The sequence below is a fragment of the Manis pentadactyla genome, chromosome 13 (genome assembly GCF_030020395.1).
Source record: "Manis pentadactyla isolate mManPen7 chromosome 13, mManPen7.hap1, whole genome shotgun sequence".
NCBI lineage: Eukaryota > Metazoa > Chordata > Mammalia > Pholidota > Manidae > Manis > Manis pentadactyla.
This window is the reverse complement of record NC_080031.1, coordinates 100486957-100506656: the sequence shown is the minus strand read 5'-3', so window position 1 is coordinate 100506656 and position 19700 is coordinate 100486957. Positions and strand designations below refer to the sequence as shown.

Below are 19700 nucleotides of genomic sequence, written 5' to 3'. Positions count from 1 at the left end.
GAAATTTCACTTATAATTTAAAAAATCCAAATTAATTGGCAATGACTTCTTAGCATAGGCAACAAAAGTGAAAATAGATAAGATTACATCAAAATTCAAAATTTCTGTGTATCAAAGCATGCAATCAATAGCATGAAAAAGCAACTGACAGAATGGGAAAAAATATTTGTAAATAGTACATCTGATAAGGGTCTCGTATCCAGAATATATAAAAACTCCTACATCTCAACAACAAAAACACAACCCAATTTAATAAAGGACCAAGGACATGAACAGACATTTTTCAAAAGAAGATAGACAAATGGCCATAAGCTCATGAAAAGATGTACAACATCTTTAATCATTAGGGAAATACAAATCAAAACCGCAATGAGATCATCACCTCACACCCATTAGGATAAATGCTATAAAAAAATAAATAAAGGTTGGTCAGGATGTGGAGAAATGGGTACCCTTGTGCACTGCTGGTGGGAATGTGAAATGGCTCAGCCACTGTGGAAAACAGGATGGCTACTCCTCAAAATGTGAAAAATGACATTACCATATGATCCAGCAATCCCACTTCTGGGCATATGCATCCAAAAGAATTGAAAGCAGCGTGTCAACGACACATTTGCACACCCATGTTCAGAGCAGCATTATTCAGAACAGCCAAAGATGAAAGCAACCCAGATGTCTATCAGCAGAGGAAAGGTAAACAAAATGTGGTCTAGACACACAATAGAATATTATTCAGCCCTAAAAAAGGAAGGGAATTCTGACACATGCTACAACATGCATGAATCTTAAGGTTACTATGCTAGGAAATTAGGCTTATTATGTGAAATAAGCCAGTCATAAAAAGACAAGTTCTGTATGACTCCATTTATATGAAGTATTCATAGAGATAGAAAGTAGAATGGCAGCTGCCGGAAGTGGGACAGGGAAATAAGGAGTTATTGAACGGGTATAGAGTTTCAGTTTGGGAAGATGAAAAAGTTCTGGAGATCGGTTGCACAACAATGCACAAAAACCACTGCTGAACTATACACTTTCAAATGGTTAAGATGATACATTTTATGCTATGTGTATTTATCATAGTATTTTATGATAATTAAAATATCACAAAATTTACAAAATATCATAAAAATGTTTTAATCCAAATTAAAACAGCAATGAAACACCATGTATTAAACCTATTAGACTGGTGAAGATTAAAACACTTGATAGTGTCCAGTGTTGGTAAAGGCATGGAGAGAGAGGTACAATCATAGTCTACGAAAGGGCTTATAAAGTGGTAAACGTTTAGGAGGGAGATCTGGCAGTGTTTGAGCGCCTGGTCTCAGCTTCAGGCCCTCAGTACAGTCAGGAGAGGCTGGGGCCCTGGGAGAAGCAGGCAAGAACAGGAGCAGAAAGACCCCGCATTGCTGGGCTTCACCACCCCTCCCCACCAGGTGAGCCAGGCAGAAGTGAGGAAGACCAGGGCTCGGAAGCTGCCCTCATTGCCCGGTGAGGATCCTGACTCCCACCCTTAACTGGGGTGCCTCTGGCAAGTGATCTGACCTGTGCCAGCTTCCATTTCCCCATCTGTAAACTGGGGATAATAACAGAGCCCATTTCACAGTTGATAGAAGGATTACATCAGTCAATACAAGGGAACTGAAGAGACTCACACCTGACCGTTAGCGAGAGAACAGTCCACTGTAGCTTTCCCATTCCTAGGTTTACATCGCAGAGAGAGTGGATCTGAGAAGACTTCAGAAAACTATAAAGCTTTATATTTTTCAAAACATCAGTACCTATCCTGGGAAATCTCCTCGGTCCCCCACAAAAATCAATGCAGAAATCTAAAGACTGAGATTGGTGACTTCCTACCCTTTCTGCTCTGGAGGCTTCCCTGGCCCAGTCTCAGTCTCTCTGTCGTCTGTCTGTCCACCCCCATGTGCAGGTTAGTCCAAAATGGACAAGCATTTCCTGCCCTCCTCCCCCAAGCCAACCCCCACCCTCCCCCAGTGCGGGCACTGCCCTGTCAGCCCCCCTTGCAGAGCATCAGGAGGCTGAAGCAGGGGAGAGGGCAGGGAGGAAGACGGAGAGAAGGGGTGGGTGCCGAAGCAGAGGTTTTTAAGTCGCTCTGCATGATAAACATACGTGGAAGAGGAAAATGAGACAAAAGGAGGAAAGTCTCACGGACAGGGCTTGAGAGTTCTGTGGTTTGGCTGTAAAAGCTTCTGAAAAAGCGGGGCCCGTGGGGGAAGCAGAGGTGAAGAAAGATGGGCCTTGGGGAAGGGTGGGGAGGGCAGCCGGGGGTCTCCAGTGGGGCCCTCTGGTGCCCTCTGAGAGACACAAGTGAGGGCACAACTGTTTGATTAACAACTGGCAGCTGGACTGTGCAGACACTGGCCCAAAGGTGCCAAGTGTGGTTCATGGTTGCCTCAGGGGAGCCCCCAAAGTGGGGAACCCCCAGATGAGGAGCCCCTGGCTGTGGAATGACGGTGGTGGTGAGAGGTGGGGGCTGGCCTCCTCCCCCTGCCCCAGCCTTGTCCTTTGCAATCTGTCCCTCGGCAAACCCACCTCAAAGGTGAGATAATGCTCCTTCAGCCGGTCCTCCTCCGCCTCCTTGGACTTGACGCCCCTCTCAGCTGGGTGGCACCGGTGCTCAGCCAGCTCTGCAGTCACCTGCCTCAACTTACTCTCGTGAGAACGCAGCTGCTCCTCCTGCAAAACAAGTCCTGGACCGTGAGGTCCTGCTCTCGGGGTGTCACATGGGGGTGTCTGATCCTGTCCAGCCAAGATCTGCTTCAACAAAGTGAAACTGAGGCCTGGTCAGGGTCATCACATACGTGAGGGTAGAGCCGGGCTCGGGACCTCAGCACACGTCTTTGCACCTTCTCTCCCCTTCCTCTCCTCGGCATCGGCTCCCCTCCATGCTCCCCAGCTGGCCCCGGAGACAAGCCCTCACACTTGTATGGGCACTACATGCTCCCTGACGTAGACACACAATCACCCAGAACACCCCTGGCTCATATGGACTCTCACATGCACACACAAATGCACTGGACCAAGGGACAGCCGGGCCTGGGCTATCCCTGGCTCTGTACGATGCCCACACTCTCACATCATGCCCAGACACACACGAAGCCCCCAGACCCACACCCACATCCACGGGATATACGGCCACTGGCAGAGAAGTGCACGCAGGCCACCCAGCACAGCACAGCCAGGCCTCGTGTGTGTGTGTGTGTGTGGCCTCAGTCTTCCCATCTGTGAGTGGGGTGGGGTGCAGCAGGGAAAGGAGGACGGTATCCACCCGTTTGCCTCGTCTCCTAGCCTCGGACCAGGCATCGCATAGGAGCTGAGGCGGGGGCTGTGAATGGGGGGCGGTGCTGTGATCCTGGGAGCACGGACCTGGCAGAGGCGAGTGGTGCAGGAGGGCAGCAGGGGCCGGCAGAACTTCTTCATGGAGCTGACTGCGGCCGGGAAGGCGGGGGCTGAGAAGGTGGCTGCCACCAGGTTGATCCTAAGGATCCAGGACAGCATTTCCTCCTTGCTCCTGGGGCCAGAGAGGAGGCGAGAGGGCGCCGGCTGCTCACAACAGGACTCCCTGTCCCCCAGCCGGCACCCAGTACCCGGCACTAGCCTGGCACAGAGAGGGCACAGTGCCTTCATACGGTGAGCAGAGGAGGGGGGGAGGATGGCGTGGCCGGGGCTAGACAGGCCCGGCCACCTCTGAACAGGAAGCCCCCCTTCTGCCCCAGCACCTGGGCGAGACCTGGATCTGCTTGCGAAAATAAAGCTGTCCAGGTCCCGAGCCAGTAGCCCCGGAGCTAATGGGTGCTGTGCCAGTGGCCCAGGGAGACAAAGGGCAGCTGGGCCCCCCTCCCTGCCTGCCCACTGCCCCGCCCAGCACGCACCCTCCCATCCTGAGAGCTCAGCTACTAGCCTCCTTTTAAGGTCATCTGACACACGAAACCCCCGTCTCAAGTCACGGAAGGATGGGGCGCAGAGAGCAGATGGACGGTCTTACAGGGAAACTAGGTGGGTCTTTCCCACCCCTGCCGTGACTCCATGTGCCCAGTACCTGGGGACTTGAGCGAGCACCTGAAGCACCTGGAGGGCTTGTTCAAACACGATTGCTGGCCCATCCCCAGAGCTTCTGATTCAGTAGGTCTAAGGTGGGGCCAGAGAAGCTGCATTTCAAACAAGCTTCCAGGAGATGTTGAGGGGACTGCACTTGGGGACCACAGCTTCAGGAGACCCCAGCTGTTGGTTTGTGCCAGGCAGATACACTCCCTCTGTGGCCGGTGTGCAGGGGACCCTGAGGGTGCCTCACCTGGGGCAGATGAGGAGAGGGGGGCTGTGCAGGCCCTGGGCCCAGGGTGGGAGTCAAGGGCCTCCCACTCCTACTTACGGTGCCTGGAAGAGGAAGACCCTCCAGTCAGCTGTCTTCAGCTTGAGCACGTTGGACTTCTTGCTGTAGTCGGAGGCCCTGGTGGCCAGAGCATGGTGCACACGGATGGCGTTCTTCAAGTCACTCTCAGACAGAGCTTTGTCAGGCCTGTATTCGTCCTGGACAGGCAGGGCGGGGGGTGCGCAAGGCTGTCACCACCAAGGTCTGGTTTACTGACCCACACGCCCTTCACCCTCGCCACCGCACCCTCCTGCTCTCCCCATCCCTGCTCCTGGACCCCTCCCTCCTGCAGCTCCTGCCGCTCTGATGTCTGGCTGCCCCAACAAACCACTGCGGGCACTCCTCCCAGCTGCCCGTCTGTCTGAGAGGCCCAAAGAGGTCTTCACACTGGGTATCCTCAGAGCCCCTGGACATTTAAAAGGCCCCTCCCTGCAACTATCAAAGCCCCTGGTAGGCCCAACTCAAGCCCCTGCTGGGTGGGGACCCAACATCTACCTAAGGCCCGGGTCCTGGCCGGGGCCCTCTGGGTACCACACAGCAGAGGCTGCGTGGAGGACTGAGCTGGCCCCTCCTGGGAAAGGACTCTGGGGCAGTCTCTCACCTTCTGCAGATACAGGATGGTCCCTTTGAGCACCGCGTAGAATTTCTTCCAGCCACGCCTCCCTCGGGGCGCTGGGGAGGGAGTCAGGGGTTGTGTGGCTGCAACCACCCAGACTAATATCTCTTCCCGTGTCCCCCCATATGTCTCTCTGGGTGTGCATTCCCAGAGGGGTGGCCGAAGGGGACAGACCCCCTCTGCACCAGCAGCCCTCCCTACAACCCTTGACCCGCCTGACACCCACTCCTCTTGCCATCCATGTCGGCGTGAGTCTTCCTGGTCAGCACACCGTGCTTGTAGGTGGTGGCACTGAGAGCCTGCGGGACATCCAGGAAGGGGTTGCCGCCATCCAGGATCCGTGTCACCTTCTTTGTGCCTGTGCCAAACTTGTCATCCACCAGCTCAGACAGCGATTTCCTCAGCTCGTCCTCATCGCTAGGAAAGTACTGGGCCTGAGCACCGCCTCCACGGAGGCCCTCAGCCCCACGTTTACATGCCCTCTCCCCACCAACCACTCCTCTGGGAGCTGAACAACAGAGACAATGAGGTTCCAACGCCAGATCACAGAGATAGACCTTTGACCCCTCCCCTCAGTCTCCATGCTGACCCCTGTCTTCTGACCTCCAAGCTCCAGTCCCCACCCATGACCACAAAGTTGGAGATCTTAGTGTCTCCGGGCCTCCTTCCTGGCCTTCCTTCTCCTCTCTCCAGCCCTGAATGCCGAGCCCTGTGAAGCAGTAATCCATCCATGGCCAGCCTGAAGCTGCCCACACCCCACAGACACACTGGGGGAGGGCAGGCCAGAAGGTGAGACCCCCAAAGTCTAGGCTCCCCACTGAAGCCCTGGAAGGAAAATGCCAGCTCTTCCCAGTGGGGTTGGGACTTCTAAAAATCCCTGCCTAGAACCTCTACATGAATCCAAAGACCCGGGCTGTCCTGGGGGGCACAGCAGGGTAGGGTGGCCACTCTTCCCAGGAGCCTCTCAGTCTCCCCAACCAACAAGGTCACCACACCTCTTTCCAGAAGGCTGGGCACTTCCAGGTCTCACTGCCTTCAGAGGGGAGAAAGTTAGGGGGCAGCACCTCTTCCCACTGCCAAGAGCAGTCGTCACCTAAATATGGTCATGTTCTTGGAGTGACATACAGGGTGACCCATGCCTCCTGCCTGCCGACATCCCAAAGGGGAAAGAGCTATCATCATTTGGGAATAGCGGCAATATCCCCAGTACTGAAAACTAATTGTGAACATCATGAAACTACAGTCACAGTTCAGTCTATTCCATAGTAATGTAAACACTGCACACTTCCTACCAGTCAAAACAAACCCAAAGGGGAACTTGACAGGAGGTGCTGGCCAGTGGGACAGGCGTCACCAGGGCCCTGGGCTGGGAGAAATCAGCACCATGGAGAGTAACAAGAGTGTCTTCCATGTACTCCCAGCTACCCCTCTTTCCCATCAGAGATTCACTCTCCCCATATACCTGTGCCCACGGGCACTACTCACATGGCCCATTCCAGCTTCTCGTTCTTGATGGAGTTATAAAGGGTCTGGGAGAGGGGAAACGAGAAAGAGAGGAATTTAGATGAAGAGTCAACGAAATCTCCACCTACCTCTAGCTATGTGTATACAGTGAGGAAGCACCTTTCAGCCTGTGGGGCAAAGTGGTGCTTGATTCATACTTGTTTGTTGGATGGGTGAATGAATGGGGAATGGGTGAGTGGATGATTTGTTAGGTGACTGAGTAGACAGATTTGACAATGAATGGGTAGCTGGGTTGGTGGGTGGGTGGGTGGGTGGGGAAATGGCTGGATGAGTGGATGTAGAGTATACATGGGGGAAGGTTTAGGAGCATAGGGGGTGTATGTGTGGGTGATGGGCAAATGGGTGGGTATACGGGCAGGTGAATGAGTTGCTGGGGAGGTGAATGCGTGGGAGGATGGGTGGATGGGTGGATGAGTAGATAAGGAGAGGTGGGCAGGTAGGCAGTGGGATTGGAATTGTTTGGTCTTACTTACAAATACATTCTTAACAAGTGCTTGTTGATGGTAAAGAGGGTAACTATGGTAAGAAGAGTGATGGAGACAATGCTCTATTTTTTGACCTCCATACTAATCATCCAACTGTCCACCTGGTATCACCAGGTCCTTCAAATCCACTATCTGAAACTGCACTTATCATCTACTCCCCTAAACCTGCTTCTCTTCCTCCAAGGCAGAGAACTGACCAGGCCTGAAAAGGCAGAGTTCTACCCTAGGCTTCAGTCTCAATACAAAACTAGATCCCCTTAATTCCTGGTGATATTGGAAGAATAAGTGGGGTTTTCCTCATGGTGAGGACAGTAATGGTGCTGGTGATAAAAGTGCTAGTAATGGTGGCAGCATCTGTGACAACTGGTGGCAATGTCGAGGATCACCACGACAGCAAAGATGATAATGGAGCACTAAAAAAATCTCACACAGCCTGCCCTGCACCTAAGTCCAGAAACACAGAACAGTCAGGCATTGAGCTGGATCGTCTCTAATTCTGTCCCAAAGTCATGGTGGCCCCAGGATGTAGTGAGACAGAGACCTCTCTCCCCTCCACCGAGCCTAGGGACATGGGGACCCTCAGTAGGCAATACCTTCAGAAGGTCTTTGGCAAAGTCTTGGCCATCATTCAGCTGTTCCAAGTTGGCAATGAATTGCTGGCAGGACATCTTCTTGCCGATGTTCTGTAGTGGAGAAATGGTTCTGCCTGAGAGCAGGAATGGAGGCTGGTGTGGCCCCCACAGCCTGCCCAGCCCAGCCAGAAGCGATGAGGCAGCATCAAGGGCAGTAATGAAAGAAAAAATTGCCTGGATCGCCCTTTGTCTTCAAGAGTTTGCAAAACTCTCTTTCACATTCAAGATTCTATTTGATCTTCAAGCACCATGAGAGGTTGGGGCTCTCCTCAAACCCAGAGGAAGGCATCAGGTTGGATGAAGTATTGTCACAGCTGACATTGTCAGGTGCCTAATATGTTCCAGGTATCATACTTGACATGCATTATCTTACTTCCTTCTCATAACAAAGAGAAGTTTGAGGTGGGTGTTATTCTTATCCCCATTTGGTGGGGAAGGAAACTTGAGGTGCGGGAAAGTGAAGTGACGTACCCACAATCACACAGCAAAGAAGTGGAAGGGCTGAGTGCGTCTGAATCCAAAGCCCGCGCTCTCATCGCTACTCCACGGTTATCTCTCCCACTGTCACATAGGACCAGGACTTGAACCCAGGCCTTTTGGCTCCTGAGCAGAAGCCCTGTGTATCCCGTCACAATTGTCTCACCCTCCCACCTGTACAGAGGGGCAGCAAAACCTCCAAGAGTTGGGTGCAGTGAGAGAGGGTTTGGTCTTAAGAGAATCAAAATTCAGTTTCCACCAACACACATGGGAACCTCATGCTGAGCTGGGCTGAGACCAAGGGAACCCAAGCAAATGGTTTCACTCCAGGACGCACAAACAGACAAAGAGCTGGGAATGACTGTAGCCCCAAGTTCTGCCTTCTTTCTCTAATCACTAAGTAGCAAAGTGCTCCAGCCCTGCAAACCCAATGCCTGACATGCATACTTTCCGACTCTCTTTTCAGTATCCATGTTTGAGGAACCACTGGGTAGAATTCCACCTTTATAAAGACAAAGACCCTTGAACCCAAGATACTTACTGTGTGTGATTCTGTGGACTTAGGTTTGCTAAAAGGCAGTGTTTCCAAAGATTTACCTACAGGTGGGAATAGGAATTCCCTCAAAAAAGATTTCATAATGAGTTTATTTACATGCTTTTGTGCATTAGAAGTCTCCAAGGACAGGACTCCATGTACACTTTCCCAAATTTATTGACCTTGGCACCAATATAGCAAAAAGAACATACTAATATCATGTGGTACATTCAGAGAACACAGAAAACAATTCAGAAAACAACGATGTAAGGCTTTATAAGTTGCTGACAAGGAAGAATTTTTCTACATCTTTTCCAAAGGGTTAAGGAGAAAAGATTCTATGTGTGCTTTGATATAGTGTGTTTCCCATGTCTGTGTGTATATTCAACATGTGTATATACATATATATGTGTGTGTGTGTAGCCATGTATGTGTGCATTCATAACAGAAGAGTATGATGGCAATTTTGATATTGTCTGAGTTCCATACACACTGAACATTCACCAGCCATCAGGCGTGCAAAATCAAACAATAACCAGGCAACCTCAACATCAAAAAAAACAAATAACCCAATTAAAAAATGGGCAGGGGACCTGAACAGACTTTTCTCCAAAGAAGAAATACAGATGGCCAACAGGCACATGAAAAGATGCTCCACATCGTTAATCATCAGGGAAATGAAAATCAAAACCACAATGAGATATCACCTCACACCTGTTAGAATGGCCACTATTCAAAAGACAAAAAATAAAAAGTGTTGGCAAGGATGTGGAGAAATGGAAACCCTCCTACACTGTTGATGGGAATGTAAATTGGTACAACCACTGTGGAAAGCAGTATGGAGGTTCCTCAAAAAAACTAAAAATAAAAATACCATTCAACCCAATAACTTCACTTCTAGGGAATTACACAAAGGAAACAAAATTTGAAAAGATTCACACACCCCTATATTTATCACTGCATTATTTACAATAGCCAAAATACAGAAGCAATCTAAGGGTCCATCAGTAGATGAATGGATGAGGAAGATGTGGTACATATCCACAGTGGAATATTATTCAGCCATAAAAATAAAATAAATCCTACCATTTGCAACAACATGGATGGATCTAGAGGTTATTTATGCTTAGTGGAAAAAGCCAGGTGGAGAAAGACAAATACCATATGATTTCGCTTATTTATGGAATATAAAAACAAAGCAAAACAGAATGAACAAAACAGCAGTAGACTCATAGACACTGAGAAGTGACTAGTGGTTACCATGGGGGAGGGGTTGAGATGGGTGGGGGTGGTGAGGGGGATAAAGAGGCACAAAAATTCTGAATCATAATATAAGTTGGTCATGGAGATAGTAGTATAGCATGGAGAATATAGTCAGTGATTCTGTAACATCTTTCTATGTTGACAGATAGTAACCACACTAGAGGGGGTGAGGATTTAATAATATGGGTTACTGTTGAACCTCTGTGTTGTATATTTGAAACCAATATAAGATTGTATAACAATGGTAATTCAATTAAAAAATGATGAGACAAGATTCCAATCCTAGTAATGATGACTATCTTGTTGCAGATGAACTTTGGGAGCAGAAACACTCACTGGTAAAAATATTAATAAAACACCTGTGCGAAGGCATTGGAGAAATAGAAAAGCAGTGAGGACTTCAAGGATAAAGATCCTGCAGAGGGAGGAAGAATGGAGAGCTGAGCCCAAGGAAGAGCAGCTTTCTTTCTTGAAGCACTTGCCAACTCACGAGCAGGGGCCAAAAGGCTGAGCAACTGGGTGGCCAATAGGACTGGAGAACAAAACCTGGGGTTCAGGACCTCCAGGGGGGGCCTGGAAAGCACCCCAGTCATACTTCAACAAAAAAAGTTGAAATAAGGAAGAATATACTAAAGGAAGTTCTTCAGACAGAAGGAAAATCATCCCAGAAGGAAACATGGAAAGGCAGAAAGGAGTGAAGAGCAACAGAAAAGGTGGCTAAGTCTAAATTAATATGGATTATGTAAAGCAATGATATCAAAGTTTTGTTGGGAAGAAATATGTAGAGAGATATAATAGTTAAAAGGATGGTAGCAGTGGTATATAAATTGAGAGGGCAATAAATGGAGTTAAAGTGTTAAGGATATTTCATTGGCCAGAACGTGGAAAAAGTACTTTTAATAAGTCAGGGAAGCATATTGCAAACTACAAAAAGAACTCTAAAAGAATGCACAACTAACAAGCTGTCAGGGAGAAATAGAATTCTAGGAAAAGCTTAAATAATCCAAAAGTCGTCAAGAAAGGAGAAAAAAAGGAACACAGAACAGATGAGTCAAAGAGAAAACATATAGTAACCAACTATGTTTAAATCCAAATATATTAGTAATTCATTAAATGGTCAGATTAAATGGCAAAGATTATCAGACTTGATTTTTTAAGTATATGATACATGAGATACCTCTTAAAAGAACAGAAATCTTAGAAGCAAAAGATGGAAAAAGATATACAACAAACACTAACAAAAGAACTCCAGTATAGCACACTAATATCTGACAAAATAGACTTGAAGGCAAGAAGCCTTCCTAGAGATAGAGATATTTCATAATGACAAAAGGGCCAATCTACCATAAGATATAAGCATCCTAAATTTGTATGCACCTAATAACATAGTCTCAAAAAATACAAGGCAAAAATTGACAGAACCAGAAGAAGAAAGACATATTCACAATCTTGGAGATTTTAACACTGTTCTCTCTGTAACAGGAAGAACAAGAACACTAAATAATTAACTCATTAACAATTAATAAATGTCAACAAATTAGGTAACCTAGATGAAATGGACAAATTCCTGGAAACACACAAACTACTGAAACTGGCTCAAGCAGAAATAGAAAATCTAAATAGTCCTGTAAGTAAATAGATTACATCAGGAATCAAAAACCTCACAAAAGAAAAGTCCAAGATCAAATGGCTTTATTAGTGAACTTTACCCAACATTTAAAGGAAAATTAACTCCAGTACTTCTCAAACTCTTCTCCAAAAGTTGAAGATGGAACACTTCCTAACTCAGTCTATGAGTCAGCATTACCTTGATACCAAAACCACACAAAGACATCACAAGAAAATTATAGAGCAATATCCCTTATGAATATAAATACAAAACCCCCAACAAAACACTAGTAAGCAGAATCCAGCAACATATCAAAAGGATTATATATTGTGGCCAAGTGGAATGTATCCCAGGAATGCAAGAGTGGCTCAACATACAAGTCTATCAATGTAATACACCACATTAATAGAATGAAGGAAAAACAACACATGATCATCTCAATTGATGCAGAAAAAGCATTTGACAAAATTCAAGAGTCCTTTCATGATAAAAGAAAAAAAAACACTCAACAAACTAGAAATAGCAGAAACCTTCCTCAACATGACAAACATCTATGAAAAACTCACAACTAACATCATATTCAATGGTGAAAGACTGAAAACGTTCCCCCTAAGAATGGGAAAAGGCAAAGATCCCCATTTTCCCCATTCCTATTCAATATTGTACTGGAAATTCTAGCCAGAGTTATTAGGCAAGAAAAGAAATAAAAGGCATTTAAGTTAGAAAGGAAGAAGTAAAACTACCTCTATTCACAGATGGCATGATCTTATATATAGAAAATCCTAAATCCACACGTACACACAAAAAACCTTTTAGAGCTAATTGGTTCAGCAAAGTTTCAGGATACAAGATCAACACACAAAAATCAATTATATTTCTATATATTAGTAATGAACAATCAAAAAATGAAACCAAGAAAACAATTCTATTTACAATACCATCAAAAAACTCTTACAACTCAACAACAAAAACACAAACAACCCAACTTAAAAATGAGCTAAGGCTGTAAGTAGATATTTCTCCTAAGAAGATATACATATGATCAATAAGCATATGGAAAGATGCTCAGCATCACTAATCATTAAGGAAATGCAAATCAAAACCACAATGAGATATAACTTCACAGCCCTTAGGATGGCCACTATGAGAAAAAAAAAACAGAAAATAACAAGTGTTGGTGAAGATGTGGAGAAGTTGTGCACTGCTGGTAGCAATGTAAAATAGTGCAGCCAGAAGGGGAAACAGCATGGATACTCTTTAAAAAGTGAAAAATAACATTGATCCAGCAATACCACTCCTGGGTATATATGCAAAAGAATTGAAAGCAGAGTCTCAAAGAAATATTTGCACACCCATGTTCATAGCAGCATTATTCACAATAAGCAAAAGGGGGAAGCAACCCAAGTGTCCATCAGCAGATGAAAAGAATTGGAGATTTTAACACTGTTCTCTCTGTAACAGGAAGAACAAGAACACTAAATAATTAACTCATTAACAATTAATAAATGTCAACAAATTAGGTAACCTAGATGAAATGGACAAATTCCTGGAAACACACAAACTACTGAAACTGTTGGTGTTTCACCAACAATTGGAATATTACTCAGCCTTAAAAGGAAGGAAATTGTGACACAATACAGATGAACCTTCAGGACATTATGCTGAGTGACATAAGTCAGTCACAAAAATTCTAATTCTGCATGATTCCAGTTATAACAGGTGTCTAGAGTAGTCAAATTCACTGAGACAGAAAGTAGAATGGTGGCTGCCAAGGGTGGGAGAGGGAAATGAGTTATTTAATGGGTATAGAGTTTCCGTTTCAGAAAATTAAAAAGTTCTGGAAATTGGTTGTACAACAATGTAAATAGACAATACTATTGAAGTATACACTTAAGAATTCTTAAGATGGTGTATTTTATGAGTGTTTTGCCACAGTTTTTAAAATAAAACTTATAAAATTCAAAAAAAATGGGCAAAGTACTTGAATAGACATTTATCCAAAGAAGATACACAAACGTCTAGCAAGCACATGAAAAGATGCTCAACACCATTACTCATTAGGGAAATTTAGATCAAAACAAAAATAAGATACTACTTCATACCCCTTAGGACAACTATCATTTAAAAAAAAAAGAAGTGCCAGTGAGGATGTGGGGAAATTGAAGTCTCATACACTGCTAGTAGGAATTTTAAATAGTTCAGCCACTATGGAAAACATTTTCACAGTTCCTCATAATGTTAAACATGGAATTACCATATGATGCAGCTAGTCTACTTCTAGGAAATAGAAACAGGTGTTCAAACAAAAACTTGCACACAGATGTTTATAGTAGCACTATTTACAACATCTAGAAGTTGGAAACAACCCAGATATCCATCAACAGATGAATGAATAAACAAATGTGGAATATCCATGCGATGAAATATTATTCAGCCATTAAAAGGAATGACACATTGACACATGCCTTAACCTGGACGAGCCTTGAAAACATTATGCTAAGCGAAAGAATCCAGACACAAAAGGTCACATATTGTATGATTCTATGTACATTAAATACCCAGAATAGGCAAACCCACAGAGAAAAAAAGCAAATTGGTGGTTGCCAGGGGCTGGAGTGGGGAGAGAATGGGGAGTGACTGCTGATGGGTACAAGGTTTCCTTTTGGGATGATGAAAAAGTTCTGGAACTGGAGAACGGTCATAGGTGCGCACCACGGGAATGCACTCAACGCCATTGAACTCTACACTTCAACAGGGAAAATTTTGTATGTTACGTTTTATGTTATGTTTGTATTTTACCACAGTAAAAAAATCAGTAAGGACATACCAGATTTTTATGACACTTGACCTTATCAACAGTAGAGCATTACAACCAACACGTCTTTACAGGACCATGTGAAACATCCACTAAAACTGATCTCTCTCTGAATGGAAAAGTAAGACTCAGCAAATTGGAAAGAAGTGAAATCATACTGGGTAAGTTATCTGATTTGAAATATAACAACAACTACTACTACTAGGCAAAAAAGACATGTACTTGGGACATCCCAAAGCCAAAGGGACGTGGATGACTTGGGACCTCCAAGTCCCCAGCTCCTCCCTTCCTTCCTGGATCCACAGGGCCTCCCAGCCTGCCCTTGGCCCTCAAACCTCTTTACAGCCTCTGTGTCCTGGCAGGAAGAGTCACCCTGAGGCCAGCCCCTCCCCAAGCCCATCTCCCTCCCAGAGCAGGGCCTGGATGGGGGTTGGTGCACTGCCCAGGCCGTCACTCAGAGAGTGAAGCTTGGTCACTGCGTCTGACCCACAGAAGCCAGGCCTTCTCCACAGACCTGGCACGACCAGCTGTGCAGCCCTGGAGTCGGAACAATCCCAGCCCGTCTTTAAGGCTCCCCCAGAAGCAGAGAGAAAGTAGATGTTATCCTTCAGGGCCAGGGAAGGGGCCCATCAAAAGTCATAAAGGCAGGGAAACCTCTGTCACTATTGGCAAATCTAGACTCACCCTGGGTGATATTTGGTACTCCCTTAAAGCTCTTGTATGGGGCTTGGTCACCATCCGAAAATGGGCAGGCCTGGCACAGCCTTCAGGACGGCATCCCAACCCCTGCATGTGTCCCTCAAGCCCTCCGTCTTCCAGCCTCAACCCACCTCCCCACACTCCTGCCACACTCTTCAAACAACCCAAGTTTTGAGAGAAATTAAGCTGTTCCTGAAAAACAACTCAACTTTGTTGCAGCTTGGACACTCACGGAGCGGCTTCTCCCGCCCACCTGCTCCCCTCTCTACTGGCCTCATCCTTAACGACTCGCCCCTTCACCCCGCGCCCACTGCATTGCCCAGTGCTAGTGACCGTACATCCAAAATACTATTTGGATTTTTCTCTCCCTGTCTCCGTCTCCAATTCTAACCCAAGCTGCCGTCTCTCTTGTTTGGAGGTTAAAATCGCCATCCTCTGACATCCTTCCCTCCCAGCTCGCCCTGTCATGGGAAGTGAGCTTTCCTGACTCCCACCAGCCCTACTGCTCATCTCAGAGAAGTTTCTGGTTCCCTTCCCTCTCCCGCATCACCAGTTCCTCCTTGCCTGCTTGGCGGATCCGCCTGGCACACACACGTGGCCCAGTCCTATTTTAAAACAGTCCCTCCAAGGCTCCTCCAGCCTAGCTCATTCCAGGGTCCAGCTCAAAGCCAAGGATCTCAAAAGAGCTGTCCACAGCCTCCACTTCCTCACCTCCCACCTTCACCTCCACCTACTCCAGCCTGGCATTTGTCCTCTCCACTCCACCTAAAGTGCTTTTGTAAATTTCTCCAGTGACCTTAGCCATCCAATGACAATGACCCACCAACGGCCATTCCAACCCCAATGGTCGCTTTTCTGTTGTCATTTTACTTGACCCCATGCCGGCCTTTTAGACAGTTGGCCGTTCCCTTCTCCTTGAAACACTTTCTTCTCTTGGCTTCTGAACGCAGTGTGCTCCTGGCAGTCCTCCTGTATCCCTGGCTTCCTCGCCGTCTCTGCTTGGCCTCCACACAACCCTGGGTGCCAGGAGCAGGCTGCCAGCCTGCCTCTCCCAGACACCCAGCCAGGCCCGTGGCTGTAATTCCATCAGGATGACAGGTACCACCTCACCTCATCTCTCCCTTGTGTCCCAGGTATGTTTGTCCCACCACCTCCTTGGCAACCCCATGTTCATGTCTAATAGACATTTCAAACACGACATGTCATATTGGGACTCGAGTCCCACTTACCAGTCCTACACACACACACACACACACACACACACATTTCTCACCCATCAGATGCTGAGGCCGTCCTAACTTCTCTCACCGGCCACCCCATCAGCAAGTCCCTCAGCTGGTCTCCATCATCTGTCCGCACGCACCACCCTGCGGGCCCAACACTGTCCTTTCCCACCCAGACTCAAGCAATAGCCACGATGGAAATAGTTTTGCAGTTTCCCCAAATGTTAAACGCAAAATGACCATGTGACCCAGCAATCCATTCCTAGGTATATACTCAAAAGAAATGAAAACAGGTGTTCAAACAAGAACTTACATTCCAGTGTTCACAGCAGCGTTATTCACAATAGCCAAAAGGTAGGAACCAGCCTCTCTGCCTGGAATACTTCGTCCCTGATCTTTCTGTAGCCGCCTCCTGCTGACCTTCCTGGTCTCTGTCCCACCCGCGCCTCTTCCTTCCCTGACCCCCGCCTGCCGCCACCACTCACCTGGTCACTGCCTTCACAGACCTCTCGCTATTTGATCGCTTGTCTGCCTGTTACTGTCCATGTCCTCTAACCAGAAAGCAGACACCCTGAGGCAAGGGTTCCCTTTCCCTCTTGCCCATGGAATACAGAAGGCACCCAGCCCCTAGAGTCCAAACGCCACCCACAGTCTTCCTGACTCCTCCACCAGGCTGGGGCAATCTGACGGGCAGGACCTGCCTTCCCCCTGCCAGCCCCTTTACTGTCTTCCTTCTGATCACAGCTGTTTCTGGGGGGCCTGGCAGGCCTCACACTCCTGAGGTCCCTACATTCCCCCAGGCACTGTCTCTGAAGAGCAGCAGAGAGAAGGGAGGAAGAAGAGAGGGGGAAAAGCACAAAGCAGGGGGCACTGGAGCTCACAGCAACTGCCACAAGCAGGCCCTGGGCCAGACAAGCGGTGTCACTAAGCCTCACAGGAGCTTGACACCAAGGACCCCGATTTGGTGAGGTCAGTAACTGGCCCCGAGCCCCACAGCTGTCAGGTCATTCGTAATAACGCCTCAAGAGAGAAAGATGGTCAATTCAGAAAAAAAACAGAGAGAGCAAGAAGGGATCTTCAGTGTCCGTTGGCTACAAGTATGAACAATCCTGCCCTGCCCACTTCTGATCTAAGAAGGTGCCCGTGTTCTCTTCAGTTGTGGGCATTAATGTGGGGACGTGAGCAGCTGGGGCACCCCAAGCTTGGGGGTATTGTCCACCTGGAGTTCACCGAACAGTGGCCACTGCAGGACTTCACCTTGGGGAGGGGCCAGCAGTGACCGAGTCCTGAGATTGCCCTCCAGCCCGGGCATGGGTGAGGGTGGGGAGACGGGTCTGCATTTAGTGCTCCTTTAAAGGTGCGCTGGCGACACCCGCTCTCTGTAAACAGAGTGGGTGCTCTCGGGGAACATTACCCGTCCGTGCGCATTAGCTCTGGTGGCGTTCCCCTGAAATGCATGTGTCTTCTCTCCCGTTCCCCACTCAGGCTGCCGGGCCAGGCACGTAGAACCAGAGTCGTCACGTGACTACTCTTTGTGCCGAGGTCACCGAGGCTCTCCACCTCCCAGGCCAGGCGCCCAGTGTGCCCACGGGCACTCAGGCTGCCGTCAGGCCGTGGCCTTCACATTCTTGACCCTCCAGGAATCTTCACGCTAGGCCCCCAGGCTCTCCTTCACTTATACAGTAATATTATCAATGAGCACTATTGTGATTCTTACATAGTATTATTCATAATAAAATCTTTCTGAGGTGCCAGACCCTGACACCTGGTGGTGTATCTATTAAGTTCCAGGGTTTTCCTCAGGACACTGGGGAGGGAAAAATCATTCCCAGCTCACAGACGCAGAGCCGGCAACCCAGAGAAGGCAAGTGTCTTGCCCTGAGTCACAGAGCTGCCATGGGGAGGCAAGGATAGGACCTGAAGTCAGGCCTGGCCCAGCTCTCTCTTCCATCCAGTGTGCCCTGGACTTTCCCGGTCAACTCCAGGGCTAGACATGCCGGTGTGCTGTCCCCATTAGTCACTGAAATATCCCCAACCCAAGGGCTCTGACCACCCCTGACTGAGCAGTGATGGGGTAGGGATTGGTGGAGCCAGACAGGGTGATGGGGGACACAGAAGGGGAACATGGAGATGGGGGGCTAGGCTCACAGGGCATGCACACCACCAGCTGCACTTACCACCTGAGGGAGGGTGGAAAGCCCAAAGAGGGGGTCCCGGAGCAGACAGAGGAAACAAGAAGGTGTCAGTGAGCCGCAGGCAGCACCAAGACGGCCCAGGTTCCTGAAGGGGCGCGGCCTCACACGCGGGGCACCCACCTGGCCTTTCACTGTGCGCCAGTGGGGGGTGGGGGCTATGGGAACGACAGGTAGGGGCTGCCTGGGGTGTGGCACTTCAATGGGGGTCCCTGGGGGACGAGGCGTGGGAAGAGCACAAGACCTTTTAGTCATGTGTGGCATGGACACGCTAGGGGCCCACTCTGTACTCAGCACTTTCTAAGTCCCCACTCAGCTGTTCTTACTGCCCGGCTTGAGGGTGGGGACCCAGGCAGCTCTCAGAGGGATACACTAGGACAGGCCAAGTCCAGAAGCCAAGCTGCCCAGCTCCCAGGTCTGCTTAGAGAAACACGGCCATCAAGCAGGAGGTCTCAGGAAGAGGGCTAGAGGAAGGGACAGTGCTTGGACAACTCGGGATGAGTCGGTGAGAGGACCCATCCCCTCCTGGACTCCCCCAACTCACATGTCCGTGCAGGTCCGTGTTGAGCAGCATCAGGGCACAGGTGAGCGTGTGGATCCCATCTAAATCAGAGATGGCGGCACCATCAGCGTGAGGACCAGCTCTTTCCCGGCCCTGGCCACCCACCTGTCTCCTAACAGAGCCAGTCTGTAGGCCTGGAGACAGGAAGAGGCCAGCCACCTCCCAAACACACCTCAGGACCCAGGGCCTGCGTGACGCCCCCTGCCTGCCCACTGGAGCCCTGGAGCCTCTTTCCTGTCCCACGTCAGGGCCAGCCCCTCCCTCAGAGGGGACCTGAACACCCTGGGCCTGTTCTCGCCCAGACTCACACCTCCTGTGACCGAACTCACCTGGAACCTCAGGCCCAGGAATGGCTCTGGGTCCCAGGCTATGTCCCTACTGTGTCTGTGTCTCCATCAATAACCAGCCTACTCCCAGTTCCTGGGACTCAGGGCCATCCGTAGGGCAAGTCCTGACCCTACCAGGGCCCAACCCAGACCTCCATACCAGGCCTCCCACCACCCCAAGAATGAGCACTGTGGCAGGGAGAATGAAGACCCAAAGGCCTGATGTGGGATGGGAGACCTTCAGGCACCAAGAACGACCATGGGCCAGGCATCTGGGAGGTGCCCTGCCCGGCGGGCACACCCCATTCATGCCACTGCTCTTTCACTCAATGTTCATTGAGCAGGACAGAGTGGC

At 48.6% G+C, this 19700-nt stretch overlaps 1 protein-coding gene across 2 annotated transcripts in view; it reads right to left on the bottom strand.

Annotated features, from left to right (window-relative positions):
- Positions 1 to 19700, bottom strand: part of PSD2 (pleckstrin and Sec7 domain containing 2) — a 54050-nt gene that overhangs the window by 3644 nt on the left and 30706 nt on the right. For both annotated transcript variants that reach the window (XM_036896725.2, XM_057490958.1), the window contains 8 exons: positions 19002 to 19060; positions 7606 to 7695; positions 6489 to 6532; positions 5230 to 5420; positions 4989 to 5059; positions 4388 to 4545; positions 3385 to 3529; positions 2551 to 2694 (listed from right to left, as the gene is read on the bottom strand). In XM_036896725.2, the coding sequence (XP_036752620.2) occupies positions 2551 to 2694; positions 3385 to 3529; positions 4388 to 4545; positions 4989 to 5059; positions 5230 to 5420; positions 6489 to 6532; positions 7606 to 7695; positions 19002 to 19060 (902 nt within the window). The remainder of the gene's footprint in view (positions 1 to 2550; positions 2695 to 3384; positions 3530 to 4387; positions 4546 to 4988; positions 5060 to 5229; positions 5421 to 6488; positions 6533 to 7605; positions 7696 to 19001; positions 19061 to 19700) is intronic.